Genomic DNA, 14,716 nt, shown 5'->3' on the forward strand with positions numbered 1-14,716 from the left:
GAGAGAGCAACAGAAAGAGTGGGAGTAACTTATATGCAGAAGGTGAAACGATCAGTAGACAAGTAAAATAAAGATTTAAAGCTTCTTTTTTTCTTTTCTAGATTTAATAATTAAATTTGGCTAAAATATCTGTAATGTCACATCGAGAAGCTTAAAAATATAACAAAAACTGATGATACCTTTTTACAAACACTCAACCAACGAAGGACACTTTTCATCCCTTCCACATAAGCTACAAAAGGTTCAACCAGCCATTCCGGACAGCGAATGGGTTGAAAGTTTACTTACGCTTCACGTCCGTGATGGTTTGCGAGTTTTCTAACTGCTCCATTCGCCGTATTGTTACCATCGCGTATTTTTTGCCTCTCCGGCACCGGCGGGAGTGGAAAAAAGCTGGAATGCGAAAAACGAAAGGACGAAAAATGCCAAAATGACTTATGTGCTGTGAATGTACAATTTCACGAACGTGCGCAATGTCCGGGAAGTTCCTACGGCCCATTACTGTACCGCCAGGGGAAGCTTCCCCGTCTTCAAGGAGCTTTACCCGAGGTAAGCAGTGTGGTACCGGGAAGGGATACGAAATTGTGAAACAGAGAACGAATAACAAGACAAGATGCTCGCTGGGAATAATAAGTAGCTACTAGTCGTCGAATCGTCACGAGAAAGTTGAGTGAAGGTTGGAAAGATGGCAAGATAAGCATAAATACTAACACGGACGGTAGCTGTGCCGGGAGTTTCGAAATAATGCTGTGAACGGAAAAAAGAAGACTCTGGACGCAAATTATTCACAATAACACGACACAGAAAAAAGGGAATAAAATGATATTTATGAAAGTGGGGAAAAGTTTTTGGACAAATAAAATAGAAAGGGTGACATTCGTTAGCGGTAATATATGTACGGTGTGGTTATGGTGCTTTATTTGTTACCATAAATGTAGCTTGAACTAAGGCTGTGCTCGTCTACTTTTTCTCCGGATCGGATGGTTTTTGTAGTTCCCGTAGTGCCATATCGATTTCCTCATACTTGATGTTGTGCTTCAGCAGTGTCATTTCCTTCTCCAGCTTGTCCGAGTTGCGTAGAAACGGTGCCAGCAACCGTTCGTCGTCGATGTCCCCGCCGCCAGTGAGTTCGCTTACAACGAACGACACGATAAAGAAGCTCACCAGCCCCAACAGCGAGTAGTGCATAAAGCTTAGCCTGAAGATTAGAGGAACCGTATCCGTTTCTGTCGCTTGCGAGATAGTCTGCGTTAAGATGGTGGTTACGTTGGTAAAAACATTCGCATCACATCCATCAGTCCGTAACGGAAGCATCGGGGGTTTGGGATTCAGCTGAGCACCCGTCATCACCGTGCCGGTGATTGCCATCGACACAACTGCCGCACTGATAATACCCTTCGTGTTGATGCGCCTCGAAATCATGCCGGCCGTGAACATGCCCAGCATGGTGCCGGACGTGACGCCCGAGGACGCGATGGCAATGTGCATAACCTGGCCCATCCGTTCGGCAACGAACACGAGCCCAAGCACCAGGAAGCCGAGCAGCACGACCAACATCTTCATGATGTTACTTGCCTTCTTTTCGCTAGCGTTCGGCATTCGATGCTGTATGAAGTCCTCGTAGATGGTACCGGCCAGGGTGTTCAGTACGGAGGACATCGTCGACAGAGCGGCGGAGAAGATGCCGGACACGAACAGTCCCGGCAGCCCGGGAATCTTCGTGCCCACGTCCATAATGTAGTACGGTAGTATTTGATCAATTTTGGAGATCTTCTGAGTGGAGAAGGGATCGCACGTTTCGTACTTGGCGTAGATGAGTAACCCGATAAAGCAGGAGCAGCTCTTGACGAAGATTAAACCTCCGGTGAAGATGATGAGCGAATTTTTTGCCACCCGAAGATCTGGGACGGCCAAGAAACGCTGCACGCAGCCTTGATTCACTGCCAGGTTGGAGACCCAGAGGGTCGTTAGTCCGAAACAGACGGTCCAGAACGATGAACGTACAAATGGGTTGGGGTCCATGCTGTTTTGAAAAGAGCTGCGTGTAGTACACGATCAACAAAGCGTATTATACCCACACTTACTTGAAAAAGATAAGACGCTTCCCACGATCCGCGGCTTCCCAAACTTCCATGAATCCTCCAACAGAGCTGATGCCTAGCACGATGACAGCAATGCAAGCTCCAATCATAAGCACGAACTGCAGTGTATCGGTCCAGACGACCGCTCGCAGCCCTCCGACGGTGGTGTAGAAGATGCAGATCACACAGATGATGGGCGTAATCACGTGCAGATTAATTCCCGTCACCTGGCTGAAGGCGAGCGCCGGGACGTAGATCACGATCGGGATGTAGATGAGGCACTGTAGCGCATACACCAGACTGGCAGCCGATCGGACAAACTTGTCAAAGCGCAGCTCCAGATAGGTAAAGGCGGAAGTTACCTGAAGATCGTAGAATACCGGCAGGTAGATCGTTTTCATCAAGAATGCAACCTGCAAGATGTAGTTGAAACCGGTTAGGCACAAACGATATCACTAGCTTCAGAAGAATTAAAGTACCGTGAACGCTGGTATAATAAACATCCAGTACTGTGTTCCATGGCTGTACATCTCGGAAGGGACACCAAGCATTGTTATTCCCGATATATGACTGCAAGCAGAGAGAGAAGCAGAGCCCTCGGTAGATGATCTTTTTGGCCTCAGTAATGTCTACCTACCTGGCGATAAGGGATGCCGATACGGGGAATTTGTTCATCGTTTTACCACCCAGCAGATACTCCTTCTTGTTGTTCTGCTTAATTTTTGACAAAAATCCGAAGTAAACCCCGATAAACGTTGACAGCAGCAGTAGCAGCGCGAAGATCGTGTAATCAAACCACGAGAAAAGAAGTGTCTCGGTAATCGCTGTCATTGTGCTGGTGGTGAGAATACTCTCGGGTGTAGTGATCGATGAGCCATCCGATACCGAAGTTGTGTCACTGGTGATCGTGGACGTTTCCAGCGCTAACGTACTTGGAGTGCTGGATACAGTGGAGACTACAGTGGAGGTGGTCTGCATCGTTGTCGAGGTCAGTAGTTTGGTAGATTCGGTAACAAGCTGTGTGATGAATGTTACAGGATCGAAGGTAAAAGGTGACGGTGTGGTTTCTGTGCTGGAACCGGTGGTCATTTCCACGCTCGAGTCCTCCAGCAGAATTGTATCCTCATCCATTGTAAAGCGGAAGGTTGTAGGGCTTTGAAAGCAAGAAACTGTAATTACACAAGCGATTAGTGTTAGTTCCGGATGCTACGCTTCCCTGTCCGAAAATGTGTACTAATGGTAAATGTTTGCACAACAACGTGACGTAGTAACATGTGCTGAAGTTGTTGATCAAAAACAATTCCCAAGCAGATATCAGAAAATGTGCGCGTGTCGGGCCTCCCCCAAAACAATCTGCGCCGTCACTGTCATAAATCAGACGCGGGATTAAGTGGCTCGGATCAGCGCTTCTCAAGAGCAGAACAGTTTATTTTTAGCCCAATTGGCAGTGTGCAGTGATGGTGCTGCACGTTACCGGAATTAGTTTCACGGGATGGAAGGGCCTTGAAAGCGGGAGTAGTGTTCTGGAGGAGCTTTCTATACGATTTGATAACACTTCGTTTACTTTAGTGCGTGCTGTAGAACAAGATTGTTCAAGAATTGGGTGTTTTCGAAAGCTTAGGATATATTGAAGATCACTTAGGAATACTTCTAGCAAATAGACACATTTATGACATGTTTTTCACTTACAATCACCTGCAAAATGCTGACACAAATGTATTCACTTTTTTCGCATTCAGATTCACTGACTGTACTCCTCGGTGGGTTACCTGCGACCAGATATCCAAAGATGGAACTGAACATCCGCAACGTGAAAATACACGAGAGGTCTCGTAGCTTTCGAGCTAAGCATATAAATTGCATTCACATCTTGTGACAGCAAGGTAAACGCCACACTGCGAACAAACACAGATAAACTTGTCTTCGAGATAAATGATCATTCCACGGTTCTTTATGCACGATTCATTCGGTCATTGTTTAATCTAACCCAACTCTGGTTGGTATTCACGTTTTGGATGCCTCGTATGCTGTATTTTAAGAGTCAAAGAGTGTATTTTCACTTGTAATGTAGCGCACTGTTCGTCACTACTGACACTAGAAATAACTGACTAGAACTTGAGATCGACCGGTCCAGCAAGCGACTGATCCGATTCTTCTTACCGATTATGAAGATGTGACATCAACTCCTGAACAGATGACTGTCGTCCGTAAATATCTTCTAAAGCATACAGGGAGCCGTGGTGCATCTTATCAATGGTCTATGGAGCGGACAGTAAGGCTGGTGCGAGAATGGTGAAGCGTCACGAACCGCGTGGGCATTTCAATCACGGCGCGAAACGATGATTCCATTCCAGCGTCTTGGTTGTTGGACAAAGTAAATGATGCTGATTGGTGGTGTGGTTGCATTCCCGGATGCGTTCCTCTTGGACTGATTGTAATCAGCGGCGGATCAAACGGTAGGCGGAGTAGGCGGTCGCCTAGGGCCTCGCCGTGTTGGGGGACACAAACAACTTGTGCCGATTGTGCGATTTTTGGAAATTTAGCAGCAGAGTTAATTTATAGCATAAAATCTAATTAAAAAGGTAGAAAATTGATCGAAAATATCCTTAGATTTTATATATCCTTGGTTAGATAATTTTTTTTTATTTGATTAGCTATATCGGCCCGGTTACACGGCTACGCAAGAGAAGTATGCAGTGTATTCAAACTCCTTGTTCTTTATCGGCACGACATCTTCAGGATGTTTATGCCTACCATTTCTAGTTTTTCTTTACTTTATTTACCCGTAGGATAGTCAGTGCTGCGTACGGAGGTTTGGTGGTCCAAATGAAATTTTTCCGTGGTCCTGTCTTGTACAGACCTACTGCGCTACCAATACACCATCTGGTCGCCCCGTGAACCCTTATATGCCCTTTTACTTCAACCTATTCATGTATTCTATTTCTTGAACGGGATTTTTTCATCTGTTCGTAAATGATCCTACCGTTAGATGCTAGAATAGAAACCATGCTTATTTTCACTTCCGCAATATTTGCAAGCTATTGCCATTGCGATACTCGTGGGGTGGTATTGTTTTCTCTCACCGATTGAACCGTGAAAATGTCCAGCCTGCGTGTTTCGAAACAGTATTGTGGTGGAGTGTTGTGTTTAGTATTTCGATTGTCATAATTTCTGCAAGTTTTCAAGCCGGTAATGATGTTATAATTGACACAATCTGTCAGTGTACTACGACATAGCATTGTCATAGAATATGAATAAAATCATATTGCAATCATTAGAACTCTCTTTTCCGTTTGATATTTCATACCTCATGGTTCTTGGAATACCATTTCTGTCTTTCTTGATTATTACTTATTCGAAGCTGGATTGTAGGTCCAGCTTATGTCCACCCATCCCAAACTGTCCAAACACTTCATCATATCCCCTTGTAGAATACTGTTCAAACTACATTGTTGTAATCTCGGTAACATTTGCATCGTTGTTAGACTGAAATTGTTCTAAAATTTCCAATTCTAAATCCATACGGTTGAAGATCATCACCGCGAAATCGTTCATCTAAATTAAAAATAGAACACGAAAAAAGATACTTGAAGAAATCAAGTATGCATTGATATAAAAACGATGTATTCAGTGAAGAACCTATCATAATAGTCTTGCTAAAACATTGTCGTGCGTGCTGAAAGCGGTCTCGTTTTTTGCATTGAAAACTCAGTTTGTTTGAGAAAAATTAGTGAGTGCTTTGTGGTATTGTATCCCTATAATATGCTACTGACTATCAAATTGTGCCTGAGGAGCACATAGTGTGTTTCATACTGATGTAAATGTGCAAGTGTAAATGTGACGAAATGATCACAAGTGTCTTCACAATTAGCGAAGAGATCGGCCCAGAAATTCTTGGATTTTTTGACGCACGGACAACCGACCTAAAATTGGAGCATCAAACTTAATACGCGAAAATCAAGCGAACGATCGAAATTCACATTAATATATGTGCCACTAGAGTTGACAAAATGCTGACAAATTTGCCCAATGACAGAATCAGCTGGGCAACTGTGAAAACCACTATGCCGTAGCCGCGCACACAATTGTTTTTAGATTTCCGATACCAGGAGAGCATGGTTTTCCATAGGTGACATCTGCAGCTTGGGACAAATTTGATTGATCAAAATTGCTATTGCCTACTATCAAACACGTGAGAACGATCGCTAATAAGTAATATCAATAAAACGGAAAGCATCCTTCATTTCGCTCAAACTTTCCGTCGGTTGGTACGAAATTCCATACAAAACCAGCTGTTTTCCGATTTCCGATACCAGGAAAGCATCCACGGAAGAGGTAGCACTTAGAACAGCAATTTTGCTCAAAAACCGCCTGAAGGTATGCAATATTTAAACACTAACTTTCCCGTTGGTCGAGTAAAATTTTGCAGCAATTTTGCTCAAAAACCGCCGAAAGGTATGCAATGTTTAAACACTAACTTTCCCGTTGGTCGAGAAAAATTTCTTCGAAAACTACCAGTTTCCGAATTTATAGCACCAGGAGAGCATGCACGGAAGAGGTAGCTCCTGGTACTGCGCCGAAAGGTATGCAATGTTTATACACCAACTTTGCAACCAAATTTCCGCCGTAAGGTATGCAATGTTTATACACTAACTTTGCAACCAATTTTCCGCCGTAAGGTATGCAATGTTTATACACTAACTTTTCATACAAACCAGCTGTTTTAAGATTTCCGATACCAGGAGAGCATGTACTTCAAGAGGTGACATCTTCCTTCCCCCTCCCCCCTTCCCCGCAACATGGCGGCCAAGATGGCGGACAAGATGACGGCCAAAATGGCGGACAAGATGGCGGCCAAAATGGCGGACAAGATGGCGGCCAAGATGGCGGACACAAGATGGCGGACAAGATGGCGGACAAGATGGCGGCCAAGATGGCGGACACAAGATGGCGGCCAAGGTGGCGGCCAAGATGGCGGACAAGATGGCGGACAAAATGGCGGACACAAGATGGCGGCCAAAATGGCGGAAACAAGATGGCGGACAAGATGGCGGACACAAGATGGTGGCCAAAATGGCGGACACAAGATGGCGGACAAGATGGCGGACACAAGATGGCGGCCAAGATGGCGGACACAAGATGGCGGCCAAGATGGCGGACAAGATGGCGTACAAGATGGCGGACACAAGATGGCGGCCAAGATGGCGGCCAAGATGGCGGACAAGATGGCGGACAAGATGGCGGCCAAGATGGCGGACAAGATGGCGGACAAGATGGCGGCAAAGATGGCGGACACAAGATGGCGGCCAAAATGGCGGACACAAGATGGCGGACAGGATGGTGGACAAGATGGCGGCCAAGATGGCGGACACAAGATGGCGGACACAAGATGGCGGCCAAGATGGCGGCCAAGAAAGCGGACACAAGATGGCGGAAAAGATGGCGGACAAGATGGCGGACAAGATGGCGGACAAGATGGCGGACAAGATGGCGGACAAGATGATGGCCAAGATGGCGGACACAAGATGGCGGACACAAGATGGCGGACAAGATGGCGGACAAGATGGCGGCCAAGATGGTGGACAAGATGGCGGCCAAAATGGCGGAAACAAGATGGCGGACAAGATGGCGGACACAAGATGGCGGACACAAGATGGCGGCCAAGATGGCGGACAAGATGGCGGCCAAGATGGCGGACAAAATGGCGGACACAAGATGGCGGCCAAAATGGCGGAAACAAGATGGCGGACAAGATGGCGGACACAAGATGGCGGCCAAAATGGCGGACACAAGATGGCGGCCAAGATGGTGGACAAGATGGCGGGCAAGATGGCGGACACAAGATGGCGGCCAGGATGGCGGCCAAGATGGCGGACACAAGATGGCGGACAAGATGGCGGACAAGATGGCGGACACAAGATGGCGGCAAAGATGGCGGACACAAGATGGCGGCCAAGATGGCGGACACAAGATGGCGGACAAGATGGCGGACAAGATGGTGGACAAGATGGCGTACAAGATGGCGGCCAAGATGGCGGCCAAGATGGCGGACAAGATGGCGGAAACAAGATGGCGGACAAGATGGCGGACAAGATGGCGGACAAGATGGCGGACAAAATGGCGGACACAAGATGGCGGCCAAAATGGCGGAAACAAGATGGCGGACAAGATGGCGGACACAAGATGGCGGCCAAAATGGCGGACACAAGATGGCGGACAAGATGGCGGACACAAGATGGCGGCCAAGATGGCGGACACAAGATGGCGGCCAAGATGGCGGACAAGATGGCGTACAAGATGGCGGACACAAGATGGCGGCCAAGATGGCGGCAAAGATGGCGGACACAAGATGGCGGCCAAGATGGCGGACACAAGATGGCGGCCAAGATGGCGGACAAGATGGCGTACAAGATGGCTGACACAAGATGGCGGCCAAGATGGCGGCCAAGATGGCGGACAAGATGGCGGACAAAATGGCGGACACAAGATGGCGGCCAAAATGGCGGAAACAAGATGGCGGACAAGATGGCGGACACAAGATGGCGGCCAAAATGGCGGACACAAGATGGCGGACAAGATGGCGGACACAAGATGGCGGCCAAGATGGCGGACACAAGATGGCGGCCAAGATGGCGGACAAGATGGCGTACAAGATGGCGGACACAAGATGGCGGCCAAGATGGCGGCCAAGATGGCGGACAAGATGGCGGACAAGATGGCGGCCAAGATGGCGGACAAGATGGCGGACAAGATGGCGGCAAAGATGGCGGACACAAGATGGCGGCCAAAATGGCGGACACAAGATGGCGGACAGGATGGTGGACAAGATGGCGGCCAAGATGGCGGACACAAGATGGCGGACACAAGATGGCGGCCAAGATGGCGGCCAAGAAAGCGGACACAAGATGGCGGAAAAGATGGCGGACAAGATGGCGGACAAGATGGCGGACAAGATGGCGGACAAGATGGCGGACAAGATGATGGCCAAGATGGCGGACACAAGATGGCGGACACAAGATGGCGGACAAGATGGCGGACAAGATGGCGGCCAAGATGGTGGACAAGATGGCGAACAAGATGGCGGACACAAGATGGTGGACAAGATGGCGGACAAGATGGCGGCCAAGATCGCGGCAAAGATGGCGGCCAATATGGCGGACACAAGATGGCGGCCAAAATGGCGGACAAGATGGCGGACACAAGATGGCGGACACAAGATGGCGGCCAAGACGGCGGACAAGATGGCGGACACAAGATGGCGGCCAAGATGGCGGACAAGATGGCGGCCAAGATGGCGGACAAGATGGCGGACACAAGATGGCGGCCAAAATGGCGGAAACAAGATGGCGGACAAGATGGCGGACACAAGATGGCGGCCAAAATGGCGGAAACAAGATGGCGGACAAGATGGTGGACAAGATGGCGGACAAGATGGCGGACACAAGATGGCGGCCAAGATGGAGGCCAAGATGGCGGACACAAGATGGCGGACAAGATGGCGGACAAGATGGCGGACACAAGATGGCGGCAAAGATGGCGGCCAAGATGGCGGCCAAGATGGCGGACACAAGATGGCGGACAAGATGGCGGACAAGATGGTGGACAAGATGGCGTACAAGATGGCGGACAAGATGGCGGCCAAGATGGCGGCCAAGATGGCGGCCACGATGGCGGACAAGATGGCGGAAACAAGATGGCGGACAAGATGGCGGACAAGATGGCGGACAAGATGGCGGACAAAATGGCGGACACAAGATGGCGGCCAAAATGGCGGAAACAAGATGGCGGACAAGATGGCGGACAAGATGGCGGCCAAAATGGCGGACACAAGATGGTGGACAAGATGGCGGACACAAGATGGCGGCCAAGATGGCGGACGCAAGATGGAGGCCAAGATGGCGGACAAGATGGCGTACAAGATGGCGGACACAAGATGGCGGCCAAGATGGCGGCAAAGATGGCGGACACAAGATGGCGGCCAAGATGGCGGACACAAGATGGCGGCCAAGATGGCGGACAAGATGGCGTACAAGATGGCGGACACAAGATGGCGGCCAAGATGGCGGACAAGATGGCGGACAAAATGGCGGACACAAGATGGCGGCCAAAATGGCGGACAAGATGGCGTACAAGATGGTGGACAAGATGGCGTACAAGATGGTGGCCAAGATGGCGGACACAAGATGGCGGACAAGATGGCGGAAACAAGATGGCGGACAAGATGGCGGACACAAGATGGCGGACACAAGATGGCGGCCAAAATGGCGGACACAAGATGGCGGACACAAGATGGCGGCCAAGATGGCGGAAACAAGATGGCGGACAAGATGGCGGACACAAGATGGCGGCCAAAATGGCGGACACAAGATGGCGGACAAGATGGTGGACAAGATGGCGGACAAGATGGCGGACACAAGATGGCGGCCAAGATGGCGGCCAAGATGGCGGACACAAGATGGCGGACAAGATGGCGGACAAGATGGCGGACACAAGATGGCGGCCAAGATGGCGGACACAAGATGGCGGACACAAGATGGCGGCCAAAATGGCGGACACAAGATGGCGGCCAAAATGGCGGAAACAAGATGGCGGACAAGATGGCGGACACAAGATGGCGGCCAAAATGGCGGACACAAGATGGCGGACAAGATGGCGGCCAAGATCGCGGCCAAGATGGCGGCCAAGATGGCGGACAAAATGGCGGACACAAGATGGCGGCCAAAATGGAGGACACAAGATGGCGGACAAGATGGCGGACACAAGATGGCGGCCAAGATGGCGGACACAAGATGGCGGACAAGATGGTGGACAAGATGGCGGACAAGATGGCGGACACAAGATGGCGGCCAAGATGGCGGACACAAGATGGCGGACAAGATGGCGGACAAGATGGCGGACACAAGATGGCGGCCAAGATGGCGGACACAAGATGGCGGACACAAGATGGCGGCCAAGATGGCGGCCAAAATGGCGGACACAAGATGGCGGACAAGATGGCGGACAAGATGGCGGCCAAGATCGCGGCCAAGATGGCGGCCAATATGGCGGACACAAGATGGCGGCCAAAATGGCGGACACAAGATGGCGGACACAAGATGGCGGACAAGATGGCGGCCAAGATGGCGGACAAGATGGCGGACACAAGATGGCGGCCAAGATGGCGGACAAGATGGCGGCCAAGATGGCGGACAAAATGGCGGACACAAGATGGCGGCCAAAATGGCGGAAACAAGATGGCGGACAAGATGGCGGACACAAGATGGCGGCCAAAATGGCGGACACAAGATGGCGGACAAGATGGTGGACAAGATGGCGGACAAGATGGCGGACACAAGATGGCGGCCAAGATGGCGGCCAAGATGGCGGACAAAATGGCGGACACAAGATGGCGGCCAAAATGGCGGAAACAAGATGGCGGACAAGATGGCGGACACAAGATGGCGGCCAAAATGGCGGACACAAGATGGCGGACAAGATGGTGGACAAGATGGCGGACAAGATGGCGGACACAAGATGGCGGCCAAGATGGCGGCCAAGATGGCGGACACAAGATGGCGGACAAGATGGCGGACAAGATGGCGGACACAAGATGGCGGCAAAGATGGCGGACACAAGATGGCGGCCAAGATGGCGGCCAAGATGGCGGACACAAGATGGCGGACAAGATGGCGGACAAGATGGTGGACAAGATGGCGTACAAGATGGCGGCCAAGATGGCGGACAAGATGGCGGAAACAAGATGGCGGACAAGATGGCGGACAAGATGGCGGACAAGATGGCGGACAAGATGGTTGACAAGATGGCGGCCAAGATGGCGGACAAGATGGCGGCAAAGATGGCGGACACAAGATGGCGGACAAGATGGCGGACACAAGATGGCGGCAAAGATGGCGGACACAAGATGGCGGACAAGATGGCGGACAAGATGGCGGACAAGATGATGGCCAAGATGGCGGACACAAGATGGCGGACACAAGATGGCGGCCAAGATGGCGGCCAAGATGGCGGACAAGATGGCGGACAAGATGGCGGACACAAGATGGCGGACAAGATGGCGGACACAAGATGGCGGACAAGATGGCGGCAAAGATGGCGGACACAAGATGGCGGACAAGATGGTGGACACAAGATGGCGGCAAAGATGGCGGACACAAGATGGCGGACACAAGATGGCGGCCAAGATGGCGGCCAAGATGGCGGACAAGATGGCGGCAAAGATGGCGGACACAAGATGGCGGACAAGATGGCGGACACAAGATGGCGGCAAAGATGGCGGACACAAGATGGCGGACAAGATGGCGGACAAGATGGCGGACAAGATGATGGCCAAGATGGCGGACACAAGATGGCGGACACAAGATGGCGGCCAAGATGGCGGACAAGATGGCGGACACAAGATGGCGGACAAGATGGTGGACAAGATGGCGGCCAAGATGGCGGACACAAGATGGCGGACACAAGATGGCGGCCAAGATGGCGGCCAAAATGGCGGAAACAAGATGGCGGACAAGATGGCGGACAAGATGGCGGACAAGATGGCGGACAAGATGGCGGCCAAGATGGCGGACACAAGATGGCGGACACAAGATGGCGGCCAAGATGGCGGCCAAGATGGCGGACAAGATGGCGGCAAAGATGGCGGACACAAGATGGCGGACAAGATGGCGGACACAAGATGGCGGCAAAGATGGCGGACACAAGATGGCGGACAAGATGGCGGACAAGATGGCGGACACAAGATGGCGGACAAGATGGCGGACACAAGATGGCGGACAAGATGGCGGACAAGATGGCGGCAAAGATGGCGGACACAAGATGGCGGACAAGATGGCGGAAAAAATGGCGGACACAAGATGGCGGCCAAGATGGCGGCCAAGATGGCGGACAAGATGGCGGACACAAGATGGCGGACAAGATGACGGCCAAGATGGCGGCCAAGATGGCGGCCAAAATGGCGGACAAGATGGCGGCCAAGATGGCGGACACAAGATGGCGGACAAGATGGCGGACACAAGATGGCGGCCAAAATGGCGGACACAAGATGGCGGACAAGATGGTGGACACAAGATGGCGGCCAAAATGGCGGACACAAGATGACGGACAAGATGGTGGACAAGATGGCGGACAAGATGGCGGACACAAGATGGCGGCCAAGATGGCGGCCAAGATGGCGGACACAAGATGGCGGACAAGATGGCGGACACAAGATGGCGGCAAAGATGGCGGCCAAGATGGCGGACACAAGATGGCGGACAAGATGGCGGACAAGATGGCGGACACAAGATGGCGGCAAAGATGGCGGACACAAGATGGCGGCCAAGATGGCGGCCAAGATGGCGGACACAAGATGGCGGACAAGATGGCGGACAAGATGGTGGACAAGATGGCGTACAAGATGGCGGCCAAGATGGCGGACAAGATGGCGGACAAGATGGCGGAAACAAGATGGCGGACAAGATGGCGGCCAAGATGGCGGACAAGATGGCGGCAAAGATGGCGGACACAAGATGGCGGCCAAGATGGCGGCCAAGATGGCGGACAAGATGGCGGCAAAGATGGCGGACACAAGATGGCGGCCAAGATGGCGGACACAAGATGGCGGCCAAGATGGCGGACAAGATGGCGTACAAGATGGCGGACACAAGATGGCGGCCAAGATGGCGGCCAAGATGGCGGACAAAATGGCGGACACAAGATGGCGGCCAAAATGGCGGAAACAAGATGGCGGACAAGATGGCGGACACAAGATGGCGGCCAAAATGGCGGACACAAGATGGCGGACAAGATGGCGGACACAAGATGGCGGCCAAGATGGCGGACACAAGATGGCGGCCAAGATGGCGGACAAGATGGCGGACAAGATGGCGGACAAGATGGCGGACACAAGATGGCGGCCAAGATGGCGGCCAAGATGGCGGACAAGATGGCGGACAAAATGGCGGACACAAGATTGCGGCCAAGATGGCGGCCAAGATGGCGGACAAAATGGCGGACAAGATGGCGGCCAAAATGGCGGAAACAAGATGGCGGACACAAGATGGCGGCCAAAATGGCGGACACAAGATGACGGACAAGATGGTGGACAAGATGGCGGACAAGATGGCGGACACAAGATGGCGGCCAAGATTGCGGCCAAGATGGCGGACACAAGATGGCGGACAAGATGGCGGACAAGATGGCGGACAAGATGGCGGCAAAGATGGCGGACACAAGATGGCGGACAAGATGGCGGCAAAGATGGCGGACACAAGATGGCGGCCAAGATGGCGGCCAAGATGGCGGACACAAGATGGCGGACAAGATGGCGGACAAGATGGTGGACAAGATGGCGTACAAGATGGCGGCCAAGATGGCGGACAAGATGGCGGACAAGATGGCGGAAACAAGATGGCGGACAAGATGGCGGCCAAGATGGCGGACAAGATGGCGGCAAAGATGGCGGACACAAGATGGCGGACAAGATGGCGGCCAAGATGGCGGACAAGATGGCGGCAAAGATGGCGGACACAAGATGGCGGCCAAGATGGCGGACACAAGATGGCGGCCAAGATGGCGGACAAGATGGCGTACAAGATGGCGGACACAAGATGGCGGCCAAGATGGCGGCCAAGATGGCGGACAAGATGGCGGACAAA

At 51.7% G+C, this 14,716-nt stretch overlaps 1 protein-coding gene across 1 annotated transcript; it reads right to left on the reverse strand.

Moving 5' to 3' along the window:
- Positions 1-904: 904 nt before the first annotated feature.
- LOC128303809 (sodium-coupled monocarboxylate transporter 1-like) lies at positions 905-3,830 on the reverse strand. The gene is made up of 5 exons (XM_053040877.1): positions 3,771-3,830; positions 2,719-3,250; positions 2,561-2,651; positions 2,085-2,494; positions 905-2,023 (listed from the first exon to the last, which is right to left on the reverse strand). The coding sequence occupies exons 2-5, from the start codon at positions 3,210-3,212 to the stop codon at positions 961-963; spliced, it is 2,058 nt and encodes a 685-aa protein (XP_052896837.1). The 5' UTR covers positions 3,213-3,250; positions 3,771-3,830; the 3' UTR covers positions 905-960.
- Between the last annotated feature and the right edge of the window lie 10,886 nt (positions 3,831-14,716).

The sequence above is a fragment of the Anopheles moucheti genome, chromosome 3 (genome assembly GCF_943734755.1).
Source record: "Anopheles moucheti chromosome 3, idAnoMoucSN_F20_07, whole genome shotgun sequence".
NCBI classification, from domain to species: Eukaryota; Metazoa; Arthropoda; class Insecta; order Diptera; family Culicidae; genus Anopheles; species Anopheles moucheti.

Excerpts from the sequence above, each read along its gene's own strand:
- LOC128303809 (XM_053040877.1), bottom strand. The coding sequence starts at position 3,212 with ATGGATGAGGATACAATTCTGCTGGAGGACTCGAGCGTGGAAATGACC. Across the intron at positions 2,495-2,560 it reads TTATTATACCAGCGTTCACG|GTTGCATTCTTGATGAAAAC; the intron begins GTACTTTAATTC and ends TACATCTTGCAG. Across the intron at positions 2,024-2,084 it reads AAGCGTCTTATCTTTTTCAA|CATGGACCCCAACCCATTTG; the intron begins GTAAGTGTGGGT and ends TTTTCAAAACAG.